The 22,921-nt window shown below is 38.5% G+C and overlaps 1 protein-coding gene across 2 annotated transcripts in view; it reads right to left on the bottom strand.

Annotated features, from left to right (window-relative positions):
- The window catches only part of PPP1R13B (protein phosphatase 1 regulatory subunit 13B), a 69,905-nt gene extending 49,372 nt beyond the window's left edge, over positions 1-20,533 (bottom strand). The window contains exon 1 of one of the 2 annotated variants that reach the window (XM_053981668.1): positions 20,187-20,533. In XM_053981668.1, the coding sequence (XP_053837643.1) occupies positions 20,187-20,195 (9 nt within the window). In that variant the 5' untranslated portion in view covers positions 20,196-20,533. The remainder of the gene's footprint in view (positions 1-20,186) is intronic. The other variant, XM_053981669.1, reaches the window with a different exon arrangement.
- Between the last annotated feature and the right edge of the window lie 2,388 nt (positions 20,534-22,921).

Here is a 22,921-nt window from a genome sequence, read left to right as displayed (position 1 = left end):
CCTGTGGCTGAAAATGGCGAACTATTCAGTTGGCCTTTTATTTTCTGTATAACCATTTTTTAACTTTAAACCCATGTTTCCGAACAACACCGGAGTTCCTGGCAAAAACTGATCTGAGGATCATTACTTTTCCTGCATGCAATTTTATGTCCAAAATTTAAAAAAGAAAGACACCTATAGGAAAGTTTAGAAGCAAGATCACTCCAGCAAAAACCAAAGGTTAAGGAGAAACACCCCTACATCCCAAGAAAATGAAAACCATTAATTTTTCTCTTTGTGCTATTACTCTTACGACTCAAATTTAGAAAGTCGTCTACATGATATTAAAGATAGAGCAGATAATAGATAATTTTTTTTAAACTTTTGTCAATTTAAGAATTATCAAACATATGACTGCAATTTAAAAAAACACCAGATATTTAATATGGCTATAGTCACATACTACTGTTTAGTCATATTAGACTCTCCCTTTGCCTTTTTTTTTCCATCTTTAAACCAGCCTAGAACTTCACTGTGCAAATGAACAAGAAAAAAAACCAAACAAAAAACCCTTCTCTTCTCTTCTAGCAGATCACTGAACAGACATTTCAAATACAAGGCTGACACACAATGAAGTTAAAGTACAAAACAATTTCTGATAGAAATGTCAACTTTAATCCTTCTGTTTCACAGGAACTGGAAGGCATTATCTTCTCACCATGCATTTTCCCCTAACAAAGAGTTCCTAAACATTCATTCATGACCTAGCAGTGCTTTGCCATTTCAGAGCTTTTAGCAGTGCCTACAACTGCAAGATCAGAACAATCAGTGAAGACAAGACTTGTTCAAAGTGAATCTCTCTAGAATAGCAGAGACCTCAGCATGTCCCAAGAATTTTAACAACTTTTGTCCTTCATTTTGCTAACTCAGGAGTCCCAGGAGTTTGCTGCTACAATAGAGTTTTGAGTGGAAATTCCAAACCCATATCTTACTGAAATGCCATCGTCCCATCAATCAAATAAGAACTTTGAGTAAGACTAGGATTTCAGCTACTAGAAAAATTACAGAATAAGAGGCAAAGTGTGAATACTTACAAAAATCATCCATTTGGTGATGAGATCTATTAATATGCACAACTTTGCATGTAGAATGGTCAGGAAAAAAGTTACAAGTTATCAAATATCTCATGCAAGTTTGCTTGCCTGGGATTCATGCTATTATATAAAATTTCCATCAGCTACACTTGTAGAAATTGTAGTTGTACATTTCAAGCATTAAAGTGGAGTTTTAATTTTTGTTGCAGTAGGAACACAGCCCTTTTTATAATTACAGACTTAATTAGGTAAAACTTTAAGCAATTACATTTTAAAAAAACCACAGACTATGAAATTATAACCACAGAGCTGTTTGAATTAAAGCCACCTAAGGATCCTCTCTTGACTCAAGTTATGAGTATTTCTTTATACTACTGCGATTTCAGAAGAAACAAATCCCAAATAAATCTCTGATGTTATTATGTGGAAACCCCAGAAAAATAGTAGTAAGATCAAACAATTTAACTTCTCTATATTAATAAGAAACATTTCAAATCCATCTAATCAACAAGTTATTCACCAGCATGCTTTTCCAATAATTATTTATCTTCAGAATGAAGCTGTTATTTTTAAAAATAAATCTGTTGAAGAATTTCTTGCAGCATGCTTATGAGCCTTAATTCAAATTAATGCATCAGGACATACAGCAAATTTACTATCAATTACTGTGGTTTTCACTAGAGGATTTCTTTCCTCTAAAATCTTCTTGTATCCATTCCCCATATTTGGGGTGAGAAATTACTGCAATCAATTTCCATATTTCTAAACAGCTTTCCTCACATCCTACTCACATCACACTGTGTAAACTTAAGAGTTCAGGACAAAATTTAAAGCCCAGTGATGCTTTTGACTGTATTACTAAAATTCACAAAGGCAGTGCAACCAACAGACTTCAGCTTGCACAGAATAAAAAAATGAGCAAAATTTTCTGCCAAAATGTAGACTTGTGAAACCAATCGTTTCTTACTATACTTTGAAATTTGAAGCCAACTGCCTCCATATGGCCTGCAAAAGAATCCACAAGACTGGGAGTGAATCTCAGACACAAAAAATGTAATTCAGTTATGGGTTACTAATAAACATTAAAACCTTAAACTTTACTACTGGTAAACTCAAGCATTCATGAGGTTACTCAAAAATATGAACAAGGTCATATTATTTATGGTCAATATTTTTGATTTTGATCAAATTTGAAAAGTCCATGTTGCCTAAATGTACTTCAGTATACTTATCTCACAAAAGCTTTTTTTTTTTGCATCAGCTCATACGCTATTTACATTAACCTGCTATTTTGCAATCACTGAGAAAAAAATTGGATCCATGTTGAGATCCACCTTCACCATGCTCTGCACTAGACAACCTGCCCACAGAAATCACAGCCAGGAACTTGTCAGACAATAGTTGTGCATAAAATTACTTCTTTTGCTGAAGCACAGGAGTAATTTTAATTAAGTATTTAACTCCTCTTATAGAGGAGTTTAACTCCTCTTTTAAAAACGTAGAAGTAAAGATTTAAAAGAAAAATCTTATAAAAATGTAGGGAAATCTTGTTTAGGGCCTACATGTTGTGAAGGCTTAAAGAACTGACAGAACCACAGAGATTTCCTCTCAGGACTTCCAGGATTTTGCCTTTGCCCCCTTCACAAGCTGTCATATGCAACAGTAGGTGTCCAAAACCTTCACCTATCTGGTAGTTATTTGCTGAGGGGATACTTAGGACACTTTCTTTTCTTTGACAGAAAAAGAGCTACAGCATCATTGTAGGTCTGGAATCTGAAGCCCCTTACTCCTGCAGTGGCAGGGAAATAAGTCAGCATTTTTGTTAAAGGAAGGAGACAGCAACTATCATCAGCAAGCCAGATCCACAAACTGTTAAATGAAAGGTACACAGCAGTTAACTGAAAGACTTTCAGAGCTCTAGGAAAACAATACCTACTGAAAACAATAGCAACTAAGAGTTCACTTGTGTAAACAACAAAAACAACCCACAGACTACAGGCTGTGAGAAGCAAGATATCAACAGGGCTAAAAAAACAACTGACCTAACAAATGTTATGTTTCTAGTATCTGCCTAGGACAGAAGAGTGACATCATTTAGGCATTATAATCTTGCATCAGATTTTAGGCTACATTTTTGCTATATAAGAAGTCAGAGTCAATCCATGGGAATGGAACCACTGCCAGATCTCCGAACATTATCTTTAGGGAAGCTGTTTGTTATTTGTTAAAACATTGAAATGCCTTGTTTTAGATTCAGACAGTTCTGCTAAAATCAAGCAGGAGCAGAGGTTTACATAAAATTTAAAAGGTGGGCAGTAAACGTGTGACTACAGCAGGGGAAAGTGAGTATAGCTTAAACAGGACAACAGAAAAAAACAAAGAGATTGCATTACATATAGAACTGCTATTTTAGAAGAATATCTGTCCAAGTGCAATATTTATCATCATCAGCTAAAGCAACACAGCCTGAAGTTAAAGAAATCTATAAAACATGCCTCTTGTGATGTTTTCTAGTGGAAAATATAATTTGGCACTTGCTACAGAATGAGTTCAACATCCCTGCATCATATTATCTTTTGGCTTGATTCCTAAATTGCTACATCTGGAAGAACAGCAAGAGATCTTGTTGCTGCTCCCTGACGCAAATAATTCTACCAAAGGACTGTCAAGACACCGGTTACCACGTAAGAGACTTTTGAACACAGGGATAATTCTAGGTACGCTAACAAGTTCTGGCTGATAACATTTCTCCATCAGGCAACATAGATTAAAAATGGACTTTTATTATCCCCAAAACAAGGCTCTGAAATTTTGCTTTCTTTCATTGTTTAGAAGACAGTGGGCTCTACGCTATCTTTTCAGGATATACACAATTATTATTAAATGGTGGAAGCTGGAGACTTGTCTTGAAAGATTTTCTGATCAGTTGATGCTTACAATGTTCACGACGATTCAATACTTAAGTTCTCACCTTGAAAATTCACATTGTATGATTTCTTATGGGATTATTGCAAATGAGTCTTATCAACCAAGAGCAGAAGACTGATCTTCAAATCAAGCAGCTCTGAAGAAGTTCCAGAGGTTTTTTTTATACTTGCTGTCTTCATTCATAAGAAAGGATACCCTTTCTTATATTCTGGAATGGTTTTTTTTCTGTGAATCTTCGAATGACAAACTTCATCTAGTATTACCTGCCTAATTTCAATGAGATTTATCTAAAGCACCTTGAAACAAACCAATAAAATCAGCTATCAAAATTTTATGCTGATTAATTAAAAAGTAAAAAAAAAAATTAATCTATTTAAGAAACTAGCAAATAGCCCACATATAACAAAGGATTTTGGAAGTTGATAAGGCCTATAAATATGAGAATTTCTTAAACAATGGATTCCTACTACACTCTCAGAAAACTGCAGCAGTTGCTGCATTTGCAAATACACAAAATATTACTAATACAAAGGAAAGGTCAAAAGGTTGGAGGACAGCAAGACTCCAGATCAAAACAAGGCTGCACTGGTGCAGTGATCTTTCCAATTGTCCATAAACCCCACCAGCTCTATTTAATAAAACATGAACATGACGCTCATAGTTCACTATTCTTCACGTCTTCAGGTCAGGGTCCTCCAAACCAAACGGTTCAGTTTTATGTGGGGACCCCCAGTACAAGGTCAGGTGTGGCCTCATAGCACCTCAGGAAAAGGATGGAGGAACCACTGTGGCACTACAACTGCATCTCATTGTACAACATCCCATATATCACTTAGTTCTAATATTCAGAGATCTAAATCTTTCATATCTGACATGGCAACCAGTATGCCACACCTCAGATGCATCACAAGCTTGCTAAAACAGTCCTAAAGTATAAGCTGCCCATTCCATTTCATCAACTGATGAGATATGAATAACATGTTAAAAATACTCTTAAATATTTTATTCTCCAAATCATTAATGGAAGATGTGCCTGAAGAACAACATAACTGCAGTGCTGTAAAATTTGCAGTACACACAGGCAATAAATTAAAACCAAAACTAAATGAATTCAAGATGACTCAGCTTCAGAGATCCTTTTATTACATAATAATCTCAGCTGGAAAGTTAGGGGAAAAAAAAAAGTTTTGTTCACTAAAATGAAAGGTTTAAAAAAAACCACCCCTACCCAAACCAAAGAACCACACACAAACGCAAACACAAAAAACCCCCACTTGCAAACCCAAACCAGAAAAAAACCACACACACATAAACCCCCCTGAACCCCAAACTCCACACAAAAGGACACCCTCCACCAAGACTTGAGAAGCAGAGGATAGACAAGAAAGACAAAAAATGTAATATTTTACTTTTACTAGGTGGGGATATGGAGGAAAGTCCCATTCAAGCTTTTTTGCATATTGGAATTGGCAACACTGCAATTTACTTGGAAAGAAAGCTCAGTCTGACAACACCAGGCAAAGGTGAAGAGCAGAGCTCAGTGTGAAGGTTTCAGTCAATTTTCCTGAAAGAAAACAATTTTCAAAATCCGCATCTAACAGAAGTGTCCCATTGAATTTGTACCATAGAACCAAATGTTCTCAAATTATTAAAAAATACTTTGGCCAAGGTTAAGGACAGGGAGGTGCTGATGTTTCTATGGTCTTGTGTTCGACCTTGTCACAACAGCTACAGCAAAGTCATCCAAAATCCACTGAATTCCAGAAAAGCTTGACCTACCTACTGCATTGAAAAATCATCCCATTGAAAAAGCATACGATACAAAGACAGGCATTTGTATCTTTTCTTTTACAAACAGTTCAACAAAATATGAAAAAGACACCCCATCAAACAAAAAAAATCTAAACCACAAACCAAACCAAAGCCAATCAATATGGTATTTTTACTAAAGATCATGCTTTTTGTCAAATAATAAAGGTGATTTGCAGCACTGATGAAAATTTAATCATTTTACAAACAAGAAACAATTTCTACAAAATCTATAGACACACAACCATACGTAGTGCTGTAAATGGAACCAGCACTATTCTTTCTCCTTTATTTTCAGTAGTATGAATGCAGAAAGTACTACCATAGCTTTCTTCCACTAAGCAGGAAGTATTAACAAAATACTGATTGTTTAGTACATTGCTTTCAGGGAATACCAGCCATTCAATCTTAGATGTAAAGATGTTATCTGGCTTAGTAAAAAAATAGTAAATGAAAAGTGAATACATCCTTGGGGATTCAACAGGCAAGCCAGCAGAATTTTCCCTCCATCAGAGTGGAATAACTCTTTCCAAAACATTTCTTTAGTTTTAAGGTGGCAGATTTAAAAATTAAAGCTATTGTTTTATACTTGGAAGTCCACTTTGGTTGAATCAAAAACTAATAATAATAAATCAAGCTATGCAAGGTAAAACTAAAACTTTCAGGCATTTTATACACAGAAGAAACTCAAATAAGGCAGAAATTCCTCATGTTTGAGTAAAAAAATCACACACATACACACACTCGAATCCATTATAAATAGTCACTGTTTGGTTTTACAAAAAGAAATCCAAAACTGCTTAAGATTACAGCAAATAAACAAAAAACCAATGTTGTCCCACCTTCTTTTTTATAATTCTGTCCTTGGTCCACTGTTTAGATTTAAGTCCAGTCTTTTTCAGTAGCCAAGATTTCCCTTTTGATGCTTTTACAATATTTTGAAGAACCATCCTTAAAATATTCTTCATGTGGACAGTTGTAAATTGCAGTGAATATAAAAACGTTATGTAAAGCTAAAACCTAATAACAGTTTCTGTGCAACAACTACAGTGAAAAACTACTTAAATGGAGTATTTTTGGTCTATTGGCACATGAATTCAGGCAGTAATGACGAGCAGTGATAAGATGTTCTAAAGAAACAAGACAGGCCACAGTTGTGACAGGAACAAGATAGGCTAGATCAAGTTTCACCTAATTAGGCAAGGTTGCAGTGCGGGAGTTCTGCTATCCTCTCACTGTGCAATAGTAGTCTTTGTTGCTATTATAATAGTGACAAACAGTAAGTATTTCTCTTAAATAAATTTATACATAAGACTGTCTCAAAAGACACAGAAGTGATTTTCCTGTTGAAGGGGCAATGATAGGAGCAGAAGTCCTAAGAACAAATGATCCTAACAATTGTCAAAACACATTTCCATTACATGTTTTCTTAAATCAAAAGAATTTTTAAATGGAACAACCAGCTTAAAAACAACACCACCATATATTTATGCCTAAAAATACTTTAGTTCAGGCACTACTCCATTCTTGGCAAAGTCTGTCTTCTTGCTGGACATAATTCAAGCAGCAGAGAATATAAACTGTAAACTATGTTTCTGACTGTCTCCTCATGTCAAGGGACAGCAAATGTTTATCATCTTCCTGTCAGCACTGTACAGGATCGGGCGTGGGGAACAGGCAGTGCCACAGCACCAAAAGAGCATTCAGCCCTTACTCCACAACTGCAGGAGCAAAGCATAGTTCTGCAGCCTGATCCACTCCCTTCCTAGAGCAAATGAAGAGAGGAGGGACCCAAGGGTAAAAACAAAACAAAACTAATGCAAACAAACTGACCCACACTATGAAATACCAGCAGAACCAGACAGCCCATCTCTCTCAGAGCTACAAGCCACATTTTGTGTAGCACATTGCACATTAAGTGCAAGAACAGAAAAGTATGGAGCTCTCAACTTTGCTTGTAAGCCACACCATTTTTTCTTCACCCTTCCCTACCCACAGCAGCAGAGCAGGCAAAGCTAATGAGGTACTTTATTTGATGTGCTTTGACATTCAGAATCAGGACTGTCCTCCCATAACGCATTTTGTCACTAACAAAAACATTCTGATCCCATGCAGTATTCTTCCTTCCTGCCCAACAAACATGTACCACGTTGAGAGATTTATTGAGAATATCATTGGTAGAATAGTGTCAGATGTTTAAAAGGCTGCAACTTTAAAAAATATTAACCTGTTAACAACTAAGAACATTTTAAATAAATGAGAAACTCAAGGTTATTTCTTAAAAGGGAAAGGTTGTTTTGCTTTAGGAAGGATGGAAAAAATCTAATCTGGTTGTTCTCCAAACTAGATTGTGTCTTGATCTGCCAGAAAAACAAACTATCACATGAATAAATATTTGAGAAGAAAAACTGGGCCTGTTTTAACACATACTGTGCCACTCTTTCAACCATGGCTATGGTCTGAATTCTTCTAAACTGACCCCCAAACATATAAAAGCCTTACTTAGGAAGGCAAGACAGACATACAGGACATACAGACCAGCAGTATATGGGAAGAAAACACTAAAGCCTGCTGTATCTATTGGATAACTGGGTTCTTTCAAAAGAAGAATAGGAACTAAAATAAACATGTGTCACTGGATTTCCTTTTCATCCTGTAGTTCCCTTCTGAAATAACTGAAAACATCTAATTTGTTAAATCAGATAAAAAATAAAACCAACACAAACACAGAGTAGCCCCTTATGTTCTATGAAAGTATCATCTCCACACCGAGTACCTGATCCAGTGCAGGCATTTGGCTGCTTTAGAACTGTTACTGTCAGACAGGTAAATACAAATCTAGGGTATATGTAGAGAGATAAGAATACTAGTCTCTGGTTGCTTAATGTATCAGCCTCAAAATCCTAAATTAAAGAAAGAAGGGGATTTTCCTTACTAAAATGTCAAGAAGTTTTGAATGTTCTAAATGAAGGAGGTAAGATACATGCACTATTTCACTGTCTTAAGCTGTTTTCCTACATTAAATGCAAAAAAAAATCCATGTAAGATCCAAGAAGTCTTGCCCTGTATGACAAAGCTCATATGTAGCAAATCTCTACACCTGCAGTCTATGTAAATCACTCAGCAGAAAAGTAATTGCAGCCTGTGATCCCACTAAAGCACTTCAATACTAACACACTCATGATCTCTGAAAACTACATGGAATGACACAGGAAAAAAGGATATAAAGAAAATTCAAAAGTCTAATTCTCTAAAATGTATACAACTTTGCATCAAACGCCTACACAAAATGGAAAACTACTGAATATAAAGCTATACATGAAAACTGATAGGTGTGATCAGCTAAGAACACTTAGTGAAGTAATGAACAAGTTAGAAGAAAAGCAAGAGTTCAGAAGGAATATAACACCATACTGTATGCAGGGTAGCAATAACTTTAAATTAAGGCTTATTTGTTTTAATAAGTTTTCTGTCACTTTGCCAGCCTATTTTACTCTTTCACTATTGTCACTTCTCTCCTCTGTCTATATAAGCCATGCTGTAAATGCCAAATGTGCAAATGTACAATTTATTTAAACATGCTTAACTACAAATATGCATGATTGCACAGAGGCTCTCTAAGCTACGCTTTTCCACATTTGTGGAAAATTAATCTAAACAGACACCTTTATATTATATCCAGATGAAAATTAACTTCTTATAATTTCCATCCAAGACTTAAAAAATCCAAACATCTTGAGGTTTTTTCTATGTATTCTTTCTGTTTCTATAGTAGGATCAATCAAAAATCCATAGATCATACTGTGAAAAGTAAAACAAACAAACAATCATAAAAACAAAACCCATAAACAATAACAACAAAATTAGTATTTTCACAGATTATAAATTAATAACACTTAATGAGACAGGTACCTAGGTTTATATATCACTTCCACTTCAGTAAACTGACAACCAAGTTTATGCATTTCTTAAGCCTATTGCACGAGGTAAAAACATGATGATTACACTAACAACTGTACACTCAATAACCTACACAGAGAATGAGCTTTGGGGTTTTTCCTTTTTCCCATATGAGGCTGGAATGAATGGAAGGGATTTTACAATCTGCTCTTCAAAAGATGTTAGAAACATGGTGGCACCCGTAAGCCCACAGGCAATCAGACTGCTTATTCCAGTATGACTACAGATACTGATGTATAAAAACATACAGATCTACATGATTTGAACACATCTTGTCTCACAGGAAAACTGCACTACTTAACAAGAAGAATCACTGACAGACTTTGGTCCCCACTTCAGGTGTGGGTGGGGGGAGGAAGACAAATTCAGATACATCAGAACACTCATCCCTGGGCACTGGAAGAAAAGAGGCTGTTGAAACAAACAAAAGTGCTGGAAAGATTTCTAAATCATTAGAGAGATAATAAGGGAAAGCTGACCAAAAGCTTTTTCCTGCTCGGAAAAGATAAGGGCAACTACATGCACACTCCAGATCAAGCTTCCTTGTAATTTTGTGTCAAAGCTTCTCAGTTCTTCAGAACTGAGAGAGAGAACCGAGCAGTATTTGGTAGTTTCAGATGGCTGGGGGAAGGGAGCAGCAGCAAATGGGGGTAATCCAGTAATGCCTTGAAGACTCAAATCACAGATTTGTCAGGTTGAATGTTATAAAACGCCCAGAAACACAAAAATACCATATTAGAAACATTGTACAGTAAATCCTCTGTCTTCTATGTCCCTTAAAGTGCTTTTTCAGGTTATAATTTTGAACCATAAACATAAGATTTCCTCTGCCAAAATATTCTACAGGTTAATACACATGAAAGTGGATCCAATTAAAAAGTACTTTATGTTTAGCTAAAAATGAGCAGAACTAAAATACTTGATATATAAATTAAAATTATTCCAATGTAAGTATTGAATTGGATTTAAAAATCACACTGGGGTAAGCAGAACAGTTTCTAATTCAGAATTTAAACTGATTTAACCTCCTTCACAACTTTACCTCCTATCACTTTGACAAAAACAAATACTATTGCTCTCCACCATCTGCGGCTGGGGGAAAAAGGTAAACATAAAGTACTGCAGTCAGGAATTTGGCAGGAAGAGAGCACTGCAAACAAGACTTGAAATTTATTTGTTTGAGTGTAAAGCTTGGATATGTATAGCACCTTCCCATATCCAACACACCCTTGCTGAAGTGTTAATAAGTAACAATAAAATGACAGCTACACTGTACTATTGGTAGACCAAAAAAACTGTTCAGAAGGACTGAAAAGATTTCCAAGTGGCATGGGCTAAAATAGACTCAAATCCATGTGATATGGTTTTTAAATAATTGCATTGATCCTGACAGGATTTGGAAGTGTAAAGGAGGTCAACCATTACAGATCTTTTTTCCGCAATCAGAAGTATGTGATTCAGACTTGCAGCTAAAATTGACTGCAACTTAGATGACTTGGGACAATAAAACAGTACATTAGGAAATTAAGCATCAGGCATGCTGAGACATTCAGAGCTGCATACAGAGATGAAGCTGCACACAGGGAAGAGTTTCATAGTTTATTTTTACAAGACACTGTTTCAAGAACTCAGTCATCTCCCAAAACATACCTACAGTCCAACTGTTTGGTGCCTGAATAGTAATTAACCTGTTCACTAGCCAGAAAAATCATTCAAAATTTCAATTCCAAGAACTTGAATTTTAAATACACAGCAGTAGAATCTAACCACTTCTCTGTGGATAGATCTGAATAGCAACTTTAACACTAAGAACTAGGTTTGACTACTTTGACATGTGTATTTGAATAAGTTACGTATCTAACATACCCATGCAGTATAAAAATGGTCTTGTAGGATTTGTAAGCAAAGGCTTCACAGATGCTTTCTCAGATGCCCAAACAAGTTAGTTAAACTGTCAGCTTCAGTCAAATAACCACTGGTTGAACTGTTTAAACTTGTTAGGGATACTAGTTTCCTATGCTGTCCATACCATCACATGGTTTATGCTCTGGCTATCACATTATTCTCTCTGTAAAACACTAACAGCCTGCCAACCATTTTACAGACAACAATTATACCATAACAATATGAAAATATTCTCCTTACATTTTATCTTTCAAAGGAAGTGGCTGAGATATTAGTAACACTTATCAAAGACATATTATGACAATGTTTGGGATTTAAGTAATTTGAAAACCCTTCTGCCTAGGTAGAATTAATTCAGCACAGATTTTGACCACCACCCTGATTAAGATTTGATGTAACCCTGGTTAAGATTTCAGAAAATACTCAGATACACTTTCTGAAGTGTGTTTGTTTATAAAGTAGTAAGCATGGGGGGAGGAGGAGGAGGTGGTAAGAAAAAAAAAAAAGTTGAATTATGTTGAAGGTACCATTAGTATGTTGAAAGTATCATCTGCAGAGCAGCAGTAAGAATACCAACAGTTGCAGCACTGTCTTGAAACATAAATTAGACAAATTGCATTAGAAAACAGGATTAGAAAAGGATTTTCTCATGCAAAAATGCATTCAAAGTATGTCTTCTCAACTTAAACTGTACCTGTTACTATAAAATAAGACTTTACCTAGCTTCTTAGAGAAACAAACAAAAAAAAATTATGCAGGTAAGCCTGTACTTAATAGCTGTGGTAACCTTGCCAGTCTCAAAGCACTCTGTTTCTTTCCCTTTGAACACCAGAGAGCAATGCAGGCAAGATTTTTCTCCACATGTTAATGCAGCTCTGTCTACTTTTTTCATCTAATACAGAAACTCTCAACAATTCTCAGCTATTCACCTTAGCAGGTCTGGACAGACACATTCTGGACTCAAGAAGAACAAGGCTTACTGGTGTCCCAGTGTCCAACTGGATCCCAAGAGATTAGAACACAGAATTAATTCAAATGGTAGTCAATGCATTGTGTTTCTGAGCATGGGATTTGGGACTGGAGAGACTCTCCTAGATTAGCCTGGCAGAGACCTTAGAAACTCACTGTTTACTTGTTCTGACTTCAGCAAGCAGGGAAGTTATGTTCTTTGCCATTCTTGGACGTAGATCTAGATGCTTTTGGTATGAATCCATCTCCCCATCCATATTCATTGACCACCATGAAGTCATTTCAGGCTACAAGATCCAAACCTAAACTGATAAAACTGATAACATCCTTCCTGCAATCTACACACTTCTGCCCTTTCTTGGGCTGCTTCCAGTGCTTATCTGACCCTGCACTGAGTCAGTTTCAGTGTGCTCAGATGGCAGAGAAGTATCCTGGCAGGGAAAAGAAAAAAAAAAAGAGAAACAAAGGAATAAAAAAAAAAAAACAAAAAAACCTCCAAAGGAATAATAAAAAAAAAAAAGTAAAGACAAACAACTTCCTGCTGAGTTTGCAAACAGCTCAATACAGAAACAGATAAATACCAGAGAGAGCCAATACAAGGGAGGGGGCAGCAGGGATGCAGGACTTCAGCAACCCCTGCAGTTACATCCATTTCACCTACACAAAACTGAAGCCTCAGTTTCTTCCCCCATTCCCAATTTATAAACAAAAGTTTAATCATGCGAACACTGAAATCCTTTTGTCAAACAAACATAAGGATACATGGGTTAAATACAGTGTCTGCAACATATGCAAGTTTAGATGAGGTTGCTTCCTGCTGCAGTTGGAATTCCTTAAATAAAGTATTTTATAGCTACACTCTTCACACATAAATAGAATTCTGCTGCTAAGCAAAGCAGTGAACTGGAAACTAAAAAATCTTAATTGTACTTCTACTAGCAAAGAACTAGGCTAGAATACACTATGAATCTAGAGAATAAGGAAATAATGGGCAGAAATCAGAAGGAATGCACTACTGCAATGTGAGGGGTGGGAAATGATGATAGACTAGCAACTGCCAGTTAAGTTTTATTGGTTTTCCTTTTTTTTGTGTCCCAACTTTATATTTGTTTCTCAAGATTTCCTCAAAGACCACATATTTTAACCAAAAAAACAATATCCCTTACTTTTTCCCATTTCAGAGAAAATGTAAAGTGTTACTGGGTATGCAATAAAGATGTGGAAACTGGTGAAACCATAACTTATCTCTGAAGTAACAACATTACTGCACTGCAGAGACTTTAGTTTCACCTCACTGCTCTACTCACCTGTTCAAAATACATTGCCTGGGGTAGAGCTCCACAATAAACTAAACTGAATAAACAAAAATACTTGAAGAGAGAGATTCCACTTGCCCATCCCCTTCTCTGTTATCAATTTTAGCCAAGCAGTCTGCTCCCTCCCATACCAACCTGGACAAGACAACAGTCAATGCAATACACACACACGCGTGCAAGTACACACTTACAAAGACACACACGTGTACATCAATCTCTTCAATGTTCTTTGGATACAGCTGTTGTTACATTTTTAGTGAGCTGGATTTACTGAGACAAGCAGTGCAGTCTGTGCACAGCCGATGGTGGGAATGGGCAGCAAGGAAGAGGAAGCAGCCTCTTCCAGAGCTGCAGGAAATGGTTAACCCAGCTCATCCCTATTGTGAAACCTCAGCCCAGAAAGGAATTCAGCTGCTCCGACATCCTACTGCACCACAGTGATAAACCTGCTCTCCAATACAGCACATGTACTTGCTTCCAAGCACGATCTAAGAAAAATAACAGGGCAACCTGAAACCCAGGTAAAGTGACTGAAATTTGAAGTTCAAAACATTTTTTGTTCCTCCTCTAAGCAGCTCATATTCCTGCTGGTCTTTTGAATTATTGCAGAATTTATGCTTTGTCCTCCAGGTACCATTGTTGCCTTTGACACACAAATCTGCTTCTGAAAGATGGTGTCTATTATTGCACAATATAATCTATTATTGTCTGTCATAAAAAAATTGCTTCCAGAACCTCAAAACATTGAGCACACTCCACTGATAAATTGCCCAACACATTCAAGATTATTACATGCTTTCAAGTTTAATAGATGATAATGGCAGATTTCCAAACTCTCAGAAAAACGTACCAGCCTGAAGTGTTAAAATTAGTATCTTAGAATATTTGTTTATTTAAAAATCTTACCACAATTTAAGAACAAATGAGACACCAAATTCAAGGCTGAAAGAAAAACAGTTCATACACGCAGAAGATTTCAAAGATATTTTGGATCACCTAATAATACAATTTTTCAATTTAAGAAGAAAATTATAAAATCTCCTTCTGTGGGGTCTGATAAAAACCCAGGAATGAACTTCCTATATCCCAGTCTAGCACACTGATTTAAGAGGTTAAGTATTTTGAGCTATCTTGTACAACTAATTAATGTATGGTAATACTAAGCTTTTAATTTAGACAAACACATAAGACTTGTAAATTCCAACAGTGAGTCATGAGGCAAAGGGAGCAAGATGCCTTCCCCCCCATCCCCCGAATCAGGCAATAATTTGTTTTCTTCTTCAAATCTCTGTTCTCAGCAAAGATTTTTTATTTTTAAAGATGCTTACAGTTTACAAATACAAAAAAAAATTATCAAACCTCCTCCCCCAGAAATTTAAGAAGATAATAAACATAAGCACTGATTTTAATACCAAGCTTTAGACTTCAAATTCTTTACAAAAAAACACTGCCTTTTTTCTGTCTGTGGACAACTCTTGGCAAAATGGGGGTTGCTCCACAGCTGTATGCATCTAAATATAAATATGTGAATAAGCAAGGTTTTTTTAAATAATGTATTTCATATGAAATTATGCTTTTGTTAGAAAAATCAGTCTGGTGGAATGGAATTTTGTTGTCAAACAAATAGTTATTTTCTTTGAAATCTGCAATGGACAAAACTCTTCTATGTTAACATATGAGAGAGCATCCTTTCCCTCAAAATTCTCATACATTTCAATAGACATATCTAATAAATATATTTAAATATTCTATTATCAGACTAGCATGTGTATAGTACATTTGTTGACATGGTGAAGCTGATGAACTTATTTTTACCACAGAACAGGCCATATTCTGTCAACCTAAAAAAATAGTGACGTGATCCAAAAAAACATGAAATGGCCTTTAAGCTTTGTTGCAATAAATAACTCCATTAATAATGGCTGATAAACATGCAAATTATTCTCTACAGTCAGTTCAGATTTATTCAGCAAATAAGGATATCAGTATTGCTGAGAACTATACAGTTCTGAATTAATCACAATATGTTTTATCTCATCACTGAAAATTGCTCATATTAATATAATGAAAATTCATAATATTGATTTAAGTGTATTAAAGTGACACATCTTCATCTACAATATTTAATTATATCAGTAGCAACCTTCCTATGGAAAGAGAAAAGGGGACACTGATTTAAGAATATTTTGGTTTTAAATTATCAGCAATACAATAAATAATGCCCACTTTGGACTTTTTGGGAAATGTTTTAGACCAAACACAGGGCAAGTGCCTACTCATTTTAAAACAAATGAAAAAAAATCCAATCACCCAACCAAACAACAAGAAGTCCACCAAACCCCCCACTTTTTCTTAATTTACCAGCTTAATTGAAAAATAACTCCTGCAGATATCCATCTTTGCTTTGTATTTTATCAGTCATAGTATTCATCTTCATAGGTCAGGAATTTCCATATAAATTCTCTAGTCTAACATAAAATATGCATTAGTTATGGGCATCTTCAGAGAAGACTTGCAGTGTCCCACAGAATTAACTAGAAAAAAAAAAAATAAACCCACTAAGCACTCCAAACTTTTCACTCTCCCTTCTGTGAAAACAACCATCACTACTACCTGATCCTACACACAAACGTGTCCAGCAACTCTAAGCCTCACACACAGTCCCATAATGTTCCTCCCAGTCACTTTCAAAAACGTCAATGACAGCTGCAGCCTCACTGATATTCATGAGTTAAAGGCAAAACCAGAAAAGCTCTGCTAGGTGAACATGCAATACCAACTCTTCCTCCTGAAAGATTCAACCCATCACAATTTCTCACACAGCACCCACCATCACCTGTCTTCTCATGTTACTGATGGTATAGGAACTCTACACAGTTCTTTAGTGTGGTGTTACCTCACATGCTAGGAAAGAATTATACCCAAAATTAAGGCCAAAAAAAGGAAAGTGTTACACGCTTCTCCAACCTGTCAGTTTCTTATTGCACTGTATTTCTTTATAAGTGGGAAAACCGAGCTCCTCATAAGTGACTTTTTTCTTGTGCACACCCTAATACTTGACAAAAGAGGTAATTCTGGAACTATAATGCAAGAAAAAAAAAGCATTAATTGCATTATTTAAGGAAAAGTTTCCAACACACTTTCAAACACAAACTCTACAGTACCACAAAAAAAGTCTCTCTATCGGGGCAAATAGACAAAAATATACATAACTAGGTTCCTCCAATCAGGTTATAGATTTTATGGCTGAAAAAGGAGCTTTATCCACAATAATTTTGCAAATAAATATAACTGTGGTTGTTTTAACCCGAAAGATTTCCTCTTTGAAGGGATACACATAGTTCTATGTTTGCACACTTTATTGAAAGAATGCAAGAAATACTAACCTTTACTTTTCAGTGAAAAAATATCCCTCTAATCAAGGCATACTTATAGGAATACTTAGCAGAGGTGATATTCAGTGTAGCATCATAAGCTCATCATACACATAGCCCTTATCTCCTGAAGGCAATGAAAGGCTTTATGATTGATATATCTTGTCAGCAAAGCAAAGGGAAAAAAAAACCCAGGTGACAAAACTGTAGCCTAAATCATTAAATCTTCTTCAAGCCCAACTGTGTTCAGGACCAAGAACAGTTATTCTGTATTTTTTCAGAACCAGAATAAGCAATATGAAAAAAGATAATTAATAAAATCCTTCTAAGAAAAGGATGGTGAAGAACAGAGTGGGAAGTATCCCACTCACAAAAGGAACTGTAATTGATAAAAACCTCTGAGAAGTAACACTGTTCCCCATGTGAGGGGAGAAAAAAAAAAATCACAACAGACACCAAAGGAGAAAAACAGGGACTTCAGACACTACTTCACTCTTAAAAATGGTTGTACAAATGCCAAAAAAATTACCAATACAAAAGTGGCCCAAATCAATTACTGCAAGTCTAATAAATGTGAATCTTAAGAAACTACAAAAGTTTAACATTTAATTTTAATTTGTCGACGCAAAACTATAGTGATGAACTGTTGGAAAAAGGAGGTAAGTCTAGAAGTTATTAAAATCTCTCCTCTTGCTAGTTTATGGCTTTTGCTAATTATATAAAAAAACTTAAAGCCCAAAATACCCACAAACAAAATCCCAACAGGTTAGGGGAAAAAAAGAAGCTTCCATGAATATGAAGTCAAGAAATTCTCTAAGGTAAAAAGTTAGATCACTAACTTTTCCATTCTCAGAATACAAAAAAAAAGAGTAAAAACCTAAAACACTTGATCCTGTTCTACAGCCATTATGTTCACATTATTTGGATATTATATATTGATGAGTCCAGTAAATGGAGTTGGGTTTTTTCACCCTTGTAGTCTAGCTGGGATGAAAAACTGGAAGACTGAAGGTACTGTCACAAGTCCATTTAAATATACATATTTATTTAAATATACATATTCCTGACTAATAGACTGTCCATAACAGCATCTAAAATGGCTTTAGAAAAATGAAATATTTATTATTTTAGGACTTGGACTCAGTAAGCTCTAATCTGTAACACTACTACCCCTGTAGCAAGGTAATTTGTTTTTATTAAAATTCATCCGTCAGTTAAAAATGCTTTGAAGTGTGTTTCAAAAACATAGTAAAAAGTCTGAATCTTCAACCACCTTCCAATAAATATAAACAACCACCACATCTGAACAAGCAAGAAGGCAACACAAGACACTGGCAGAAACACTCAAATAGGTAAGAAGAAACTTTCGAAGAAGTCAATCCCTGTACTACCCAAGTTATGACATTAACTTGAAACCCACACATGGGTTAGTAATGGGGAGCAAATACATTTGTTCTGACTTAGCATGTCATTGGCATGCTGGGTTTTCAATAGGAATTTCATGAATGTAAAGCAAAACCCAAGCTGAGATGGAAGATGAAGCTGTCACCTTGTTTTTGTTTCTACATGCTAACATCCAGAAGTTCATGGCACAAGCCTAACTCCACGAACTTTGTTGTTGGTTTCTAACACGCCCAGTGCACTGCCATTCTCATCCGTATCAATAGAGTATTTTGGCACCCAGCAGCTGGAAGTTAAAGTGCACAAGATGTTAAAAAGGCTTTTAAACACTACCTGCCCTCTTCAATCTGAAATTTTACACCCAGTTTGAGCTATTTATTTTCTCCTCTCAGTCACGAAACAAATTTAGAGCAATAAAATCTTGTAAAAGACGTCTTCAATGTTCTGACAGAGAAACATTCTGCTGCAGTGCTTCGGCTGCAAACACTGCAGAGGAACTGTAAATAAAAAGCTAATTTCTACTAGAATTAGAAAAACCATGGGAGACAGTCCCTTATATTGGAGTATCTCATAAAGCCACATTTGAGATCAAATAGAGTTTGAAAGAAATCAACAAAAGGAATGTGATTGTTTATTACTCCGTCCCAGAGGATCTTGTCATAAAACGAACAGTCATCAGGAACAACTCTCTTCTGACCACTGCATCACCCCACAGCGACAAGGGAGGGAAGCGAGGGACAGGAAACGGACAGGGATTCTGTCACAGAAGACAATCAAGGTTGTTTGCAGGAAAATGAAAGGGTTTGTCTTCGATAAATAAGCGACGGCTTCACAAAAGCGGTGACAGGAACCGAGGAGGGAGCCAGGCTGACACGGTGCTGCAGCCTGCGCTCGCTTGACCCCGGCAGGAGGGCCGGAGCCGCCTGCCCCGGGACGGTTCAGCCCTTCCCCACACCCGGACGGCGAGGGATCGGGATTTGGGTGGAAAACCCCGGAACAAACAGACACACCGCCCGCACACCCACTCACCCAAACATAACGCACCCCCCACGCCCCACGGCGGGCCTCGGCGGCCGGCAGCGACCCGGAGGCGACCCCCGCGCTCCCCGCCGGGGTGCGTGAGGCGCCGCTCCGCCACAGCCCGGGGGGACGCGGCCCCCGACCTGTCACGGCCGGTGCAGCCCTCGCGGGTGGAGGGGCGGGGGCAGGTCGTGCCCCCCCCCCCCCCAGCCGGGGACGGCGATGACCCGCGGCCCCACCCCCGGCGCGGAGCCCGCCGATGTCTCCGCAGCCCCGCAGCCCTGTGTCCCGGCTGGCCCGGGGATGACGGCGGCGCCGCGCACTCCATTCGCCGCCGGCAGCCCCGCAGGAAACGGCGAGGCGTCCCAGCGCCCGGCAGCGCGGCGCCAGGCCGGGGAGCGACGACGCGAACTCTCCTCGTTCTCACTCACCGGCATCATCTCCGCAGCCTTCTCCGCGCCGGGCCGCTGAGCTGTGCCGGGCCTCTCCTGCCGCCGCCGCCTCTCACCGCGGAGGACGCCGCGCTCGCCCTGACGGCTGTGACAGGTGCCTCCCGCGCGCCTCGCTCCGCGCAGCGGGCGGAAGGAAGAGGCGAAGGCGGCGACGGCGGCCGGGCTCCCAACCCCCTTCCTCCTCCTCCGGAGCGCGGCCGCCTCTCCCGCCTCCTTCCCCGGGCGCTTCCTGCTCTGCTCTGCTCTGCTCTGCTCCGCTCTGCTCTGCTCCGCCCGCGCCGCCCCGCCACGGGTTAACCCCCGCCACCGCCTCCTTGCCGGGGCGGGGCCGCGCGGGGAGGCGCTGCGGGCCCGCACGTGACGGCGGGGCCGGGCCGGGAATGCGGGACCGGCACCCGCGCCCGCCTCCCGTCCCCGCCGGGACCCTCTCGCTCCCGTGGTGCCGTGCCGAGCGTGAGGTTTGCCACGCCGGTTCTCCCCCACCCGGCCTCCTCCTCCCGGCGCTCTGCTGCCCTGCCCTCGGGCAGGGCCCCGGCGGGCGCCGCCTCCTCTGGGCGGGCTGCCCGCGGCCCATCGCCCGCGGCCCGCGGCTCCATCGGTGGAGGAAGGGGCAGCGGCCCCGGGCGCTCTCTCCCCCCGGAATGCGGGGAATGCGGGAGGGCTCCGCTCGCCCCGGCCCCACCGCTGTGGCTGCCCGCGGCCCGCTGGGCGTGCGGGGGGAGCTGGGCGGTAACACGGGGGTCGGTGGTCTCCCGTGCCTCTGAGTTGAGGTCGCTTCCTGACAACTTGTCCTGGTCGGAAACACACCTTGGATAGCGTCATGCCTAGCGTCACCTTCCCTCCACCGTCCCTTCCTTGTGAAATCTGTCTGATGTACTAAACTCTGCTTAGCTGCAGGAGGGGAAGGTATTGTCCTGATGTCAGACTCATGAGATCTGGTCTCGTGTTTGAAAGTAAGGTTCAGTTTCCTTCATTTTCTAGTCTCTCATTCTGTAGAGTTACAACAGCAAAATGAAACTTAACAGCTTGGAAGAAGCCAAGCTCATCTAGAAGTCAAAACATCACCATATGTTAGTACTGCACCACATGCGATGTAGACAAATTTCATATTGCTGTGAGTCTTAAATTCTAATCTACAGTATACACGGACCTACCCAGTGCTTCAACTGTTTCTGAAAAATGGCTGGTTTCCAGTCTTTGTTACTTTATTTGCAGAACACCGTGACAGATCTCAGCTAGGAACGTAAAAAAAAAGTTAACTTGGCAAGTTTTTGAGAAGCTTAGATAACGTTTGTGTAAGTCTTTGAGGGTAAGTGGTAATAGCATAATAATCTCAATGTATGAGCCTGTATGGTAATCATAACCTATTCATGTAAGAATCTGTAACAGATAATTGTGTCAATTATCTTTATATATACATGCTTAAGATTTCACTGTGTATCCTTCTCAGTGCATTTGCAGGCTCTGGTGTCAGCTTTTTGACAGGTCAAAGCCTCTGCCTCTTTTACTAAAATAGTCCTAAAAGGAAAATCTATTAGCATCACAAGATAGTACTTTGCCAGTTTAACGTTATTTTGCAAGTACCAGTGGGAGTGCTACTTGCTGGCAATCACACTAATATCATCCTCAGGATCTTGTAGACTGTGATTCCACCACACACATGGAGCTTTGGAAATAGGTTACTCAAACCCCATAGAGAACTCCAAGATCTACTCAGAAGAGTATTAACCCTGCAACTAGGCTGGCTTGAATAAAACAGGCTCTAAAATGCTCATAGTGATCTATCTTAAAAAAGGGGGGGAGTGATTTATCTTCATCAAATACATTGAATTTTAATCAACAAAATAATAGGAGTGAATAGAAATTTACTTGTCTTCTCACTACTTAGAGTAATTCTAATTTTAAAATCAGAAATTCTAAAATTCTAACACCAAAATTTGTGCACCTTTTGTCACATTTGTTCTATAAAAATTAGTCTTTCTCATTGACTACGTTAATTTTCATTGCCAGCAATTCTTAAAACAATGGTATATAATTTTTTTCCAGGTATACTTGATAGCTGACATTTCCCTGCATTCAATGAATAATAATAATAATAAAATACTGTCAATATTATCCCACTGTTACTTTTCCATTGCAACAGCAGGAATACCTACAAAATGAAAAGTGGGAGAATATGATATAGACAATTGCTGGGGATGCAGACACTCCTCCACGCAACTCCTCTGTTGGAATAATGGCCTGTAGTATAAAAGTTTGTCATTGTGTTGCTTTTGGCAGATGAAGGTTCAGCCAGTGCAGCAACCAGACAGACTGGATACTGAAGGCTAGGAGGAAATGTCTTCAAAAGGTAGAGTAAGTACTTTATATGCAAGTCTGCTCCTATTCCCATTTCTGCTTCCCTTGAAAACATCACTTGTCTCAATTCTTTCCATCTTAATTTTTCTATAGAAATGCGGGCAGAAAAAACAATATTAACCAATATTTACCAATTATAATACTTAAAATTCTACCTGCAGCATGGGATGTTATTTAACACTTCTCCCACAGAAAAATCTTTTTGGGAACCACTCTCTTAGCAGTCAAGAGACAAAGCAGCCTTTATAAAATTTTCTGATTCCAACTTATAACCAGAAATCTGTTTACTGTGAGCAGAAAAATGATCACTTATATAATTTTTTCCCCCATTGTCCATGCATTTCCATACCAAATGA

The sequence above is a fragment of the Vidua macroura genome, chromosome 6 (genome assembly GCF_024509145.1).
Source record: "Vidua macroura isolate BioBank_ID:100142 chromosome 6, ASM2450914v1, whole genome shotgun sequence".
NCBI classification, from domain to species: Eukaryota; Metazoa; Chordata; class Aves; order Passeriformes; family Viduidae; genus Vidua; species Vidua macroura.
The sequence above is the reverse complement of the archived record's forward strand: the minus strand, read 5'-3'. Positions and strand labels throughout refer to the sequence as shown.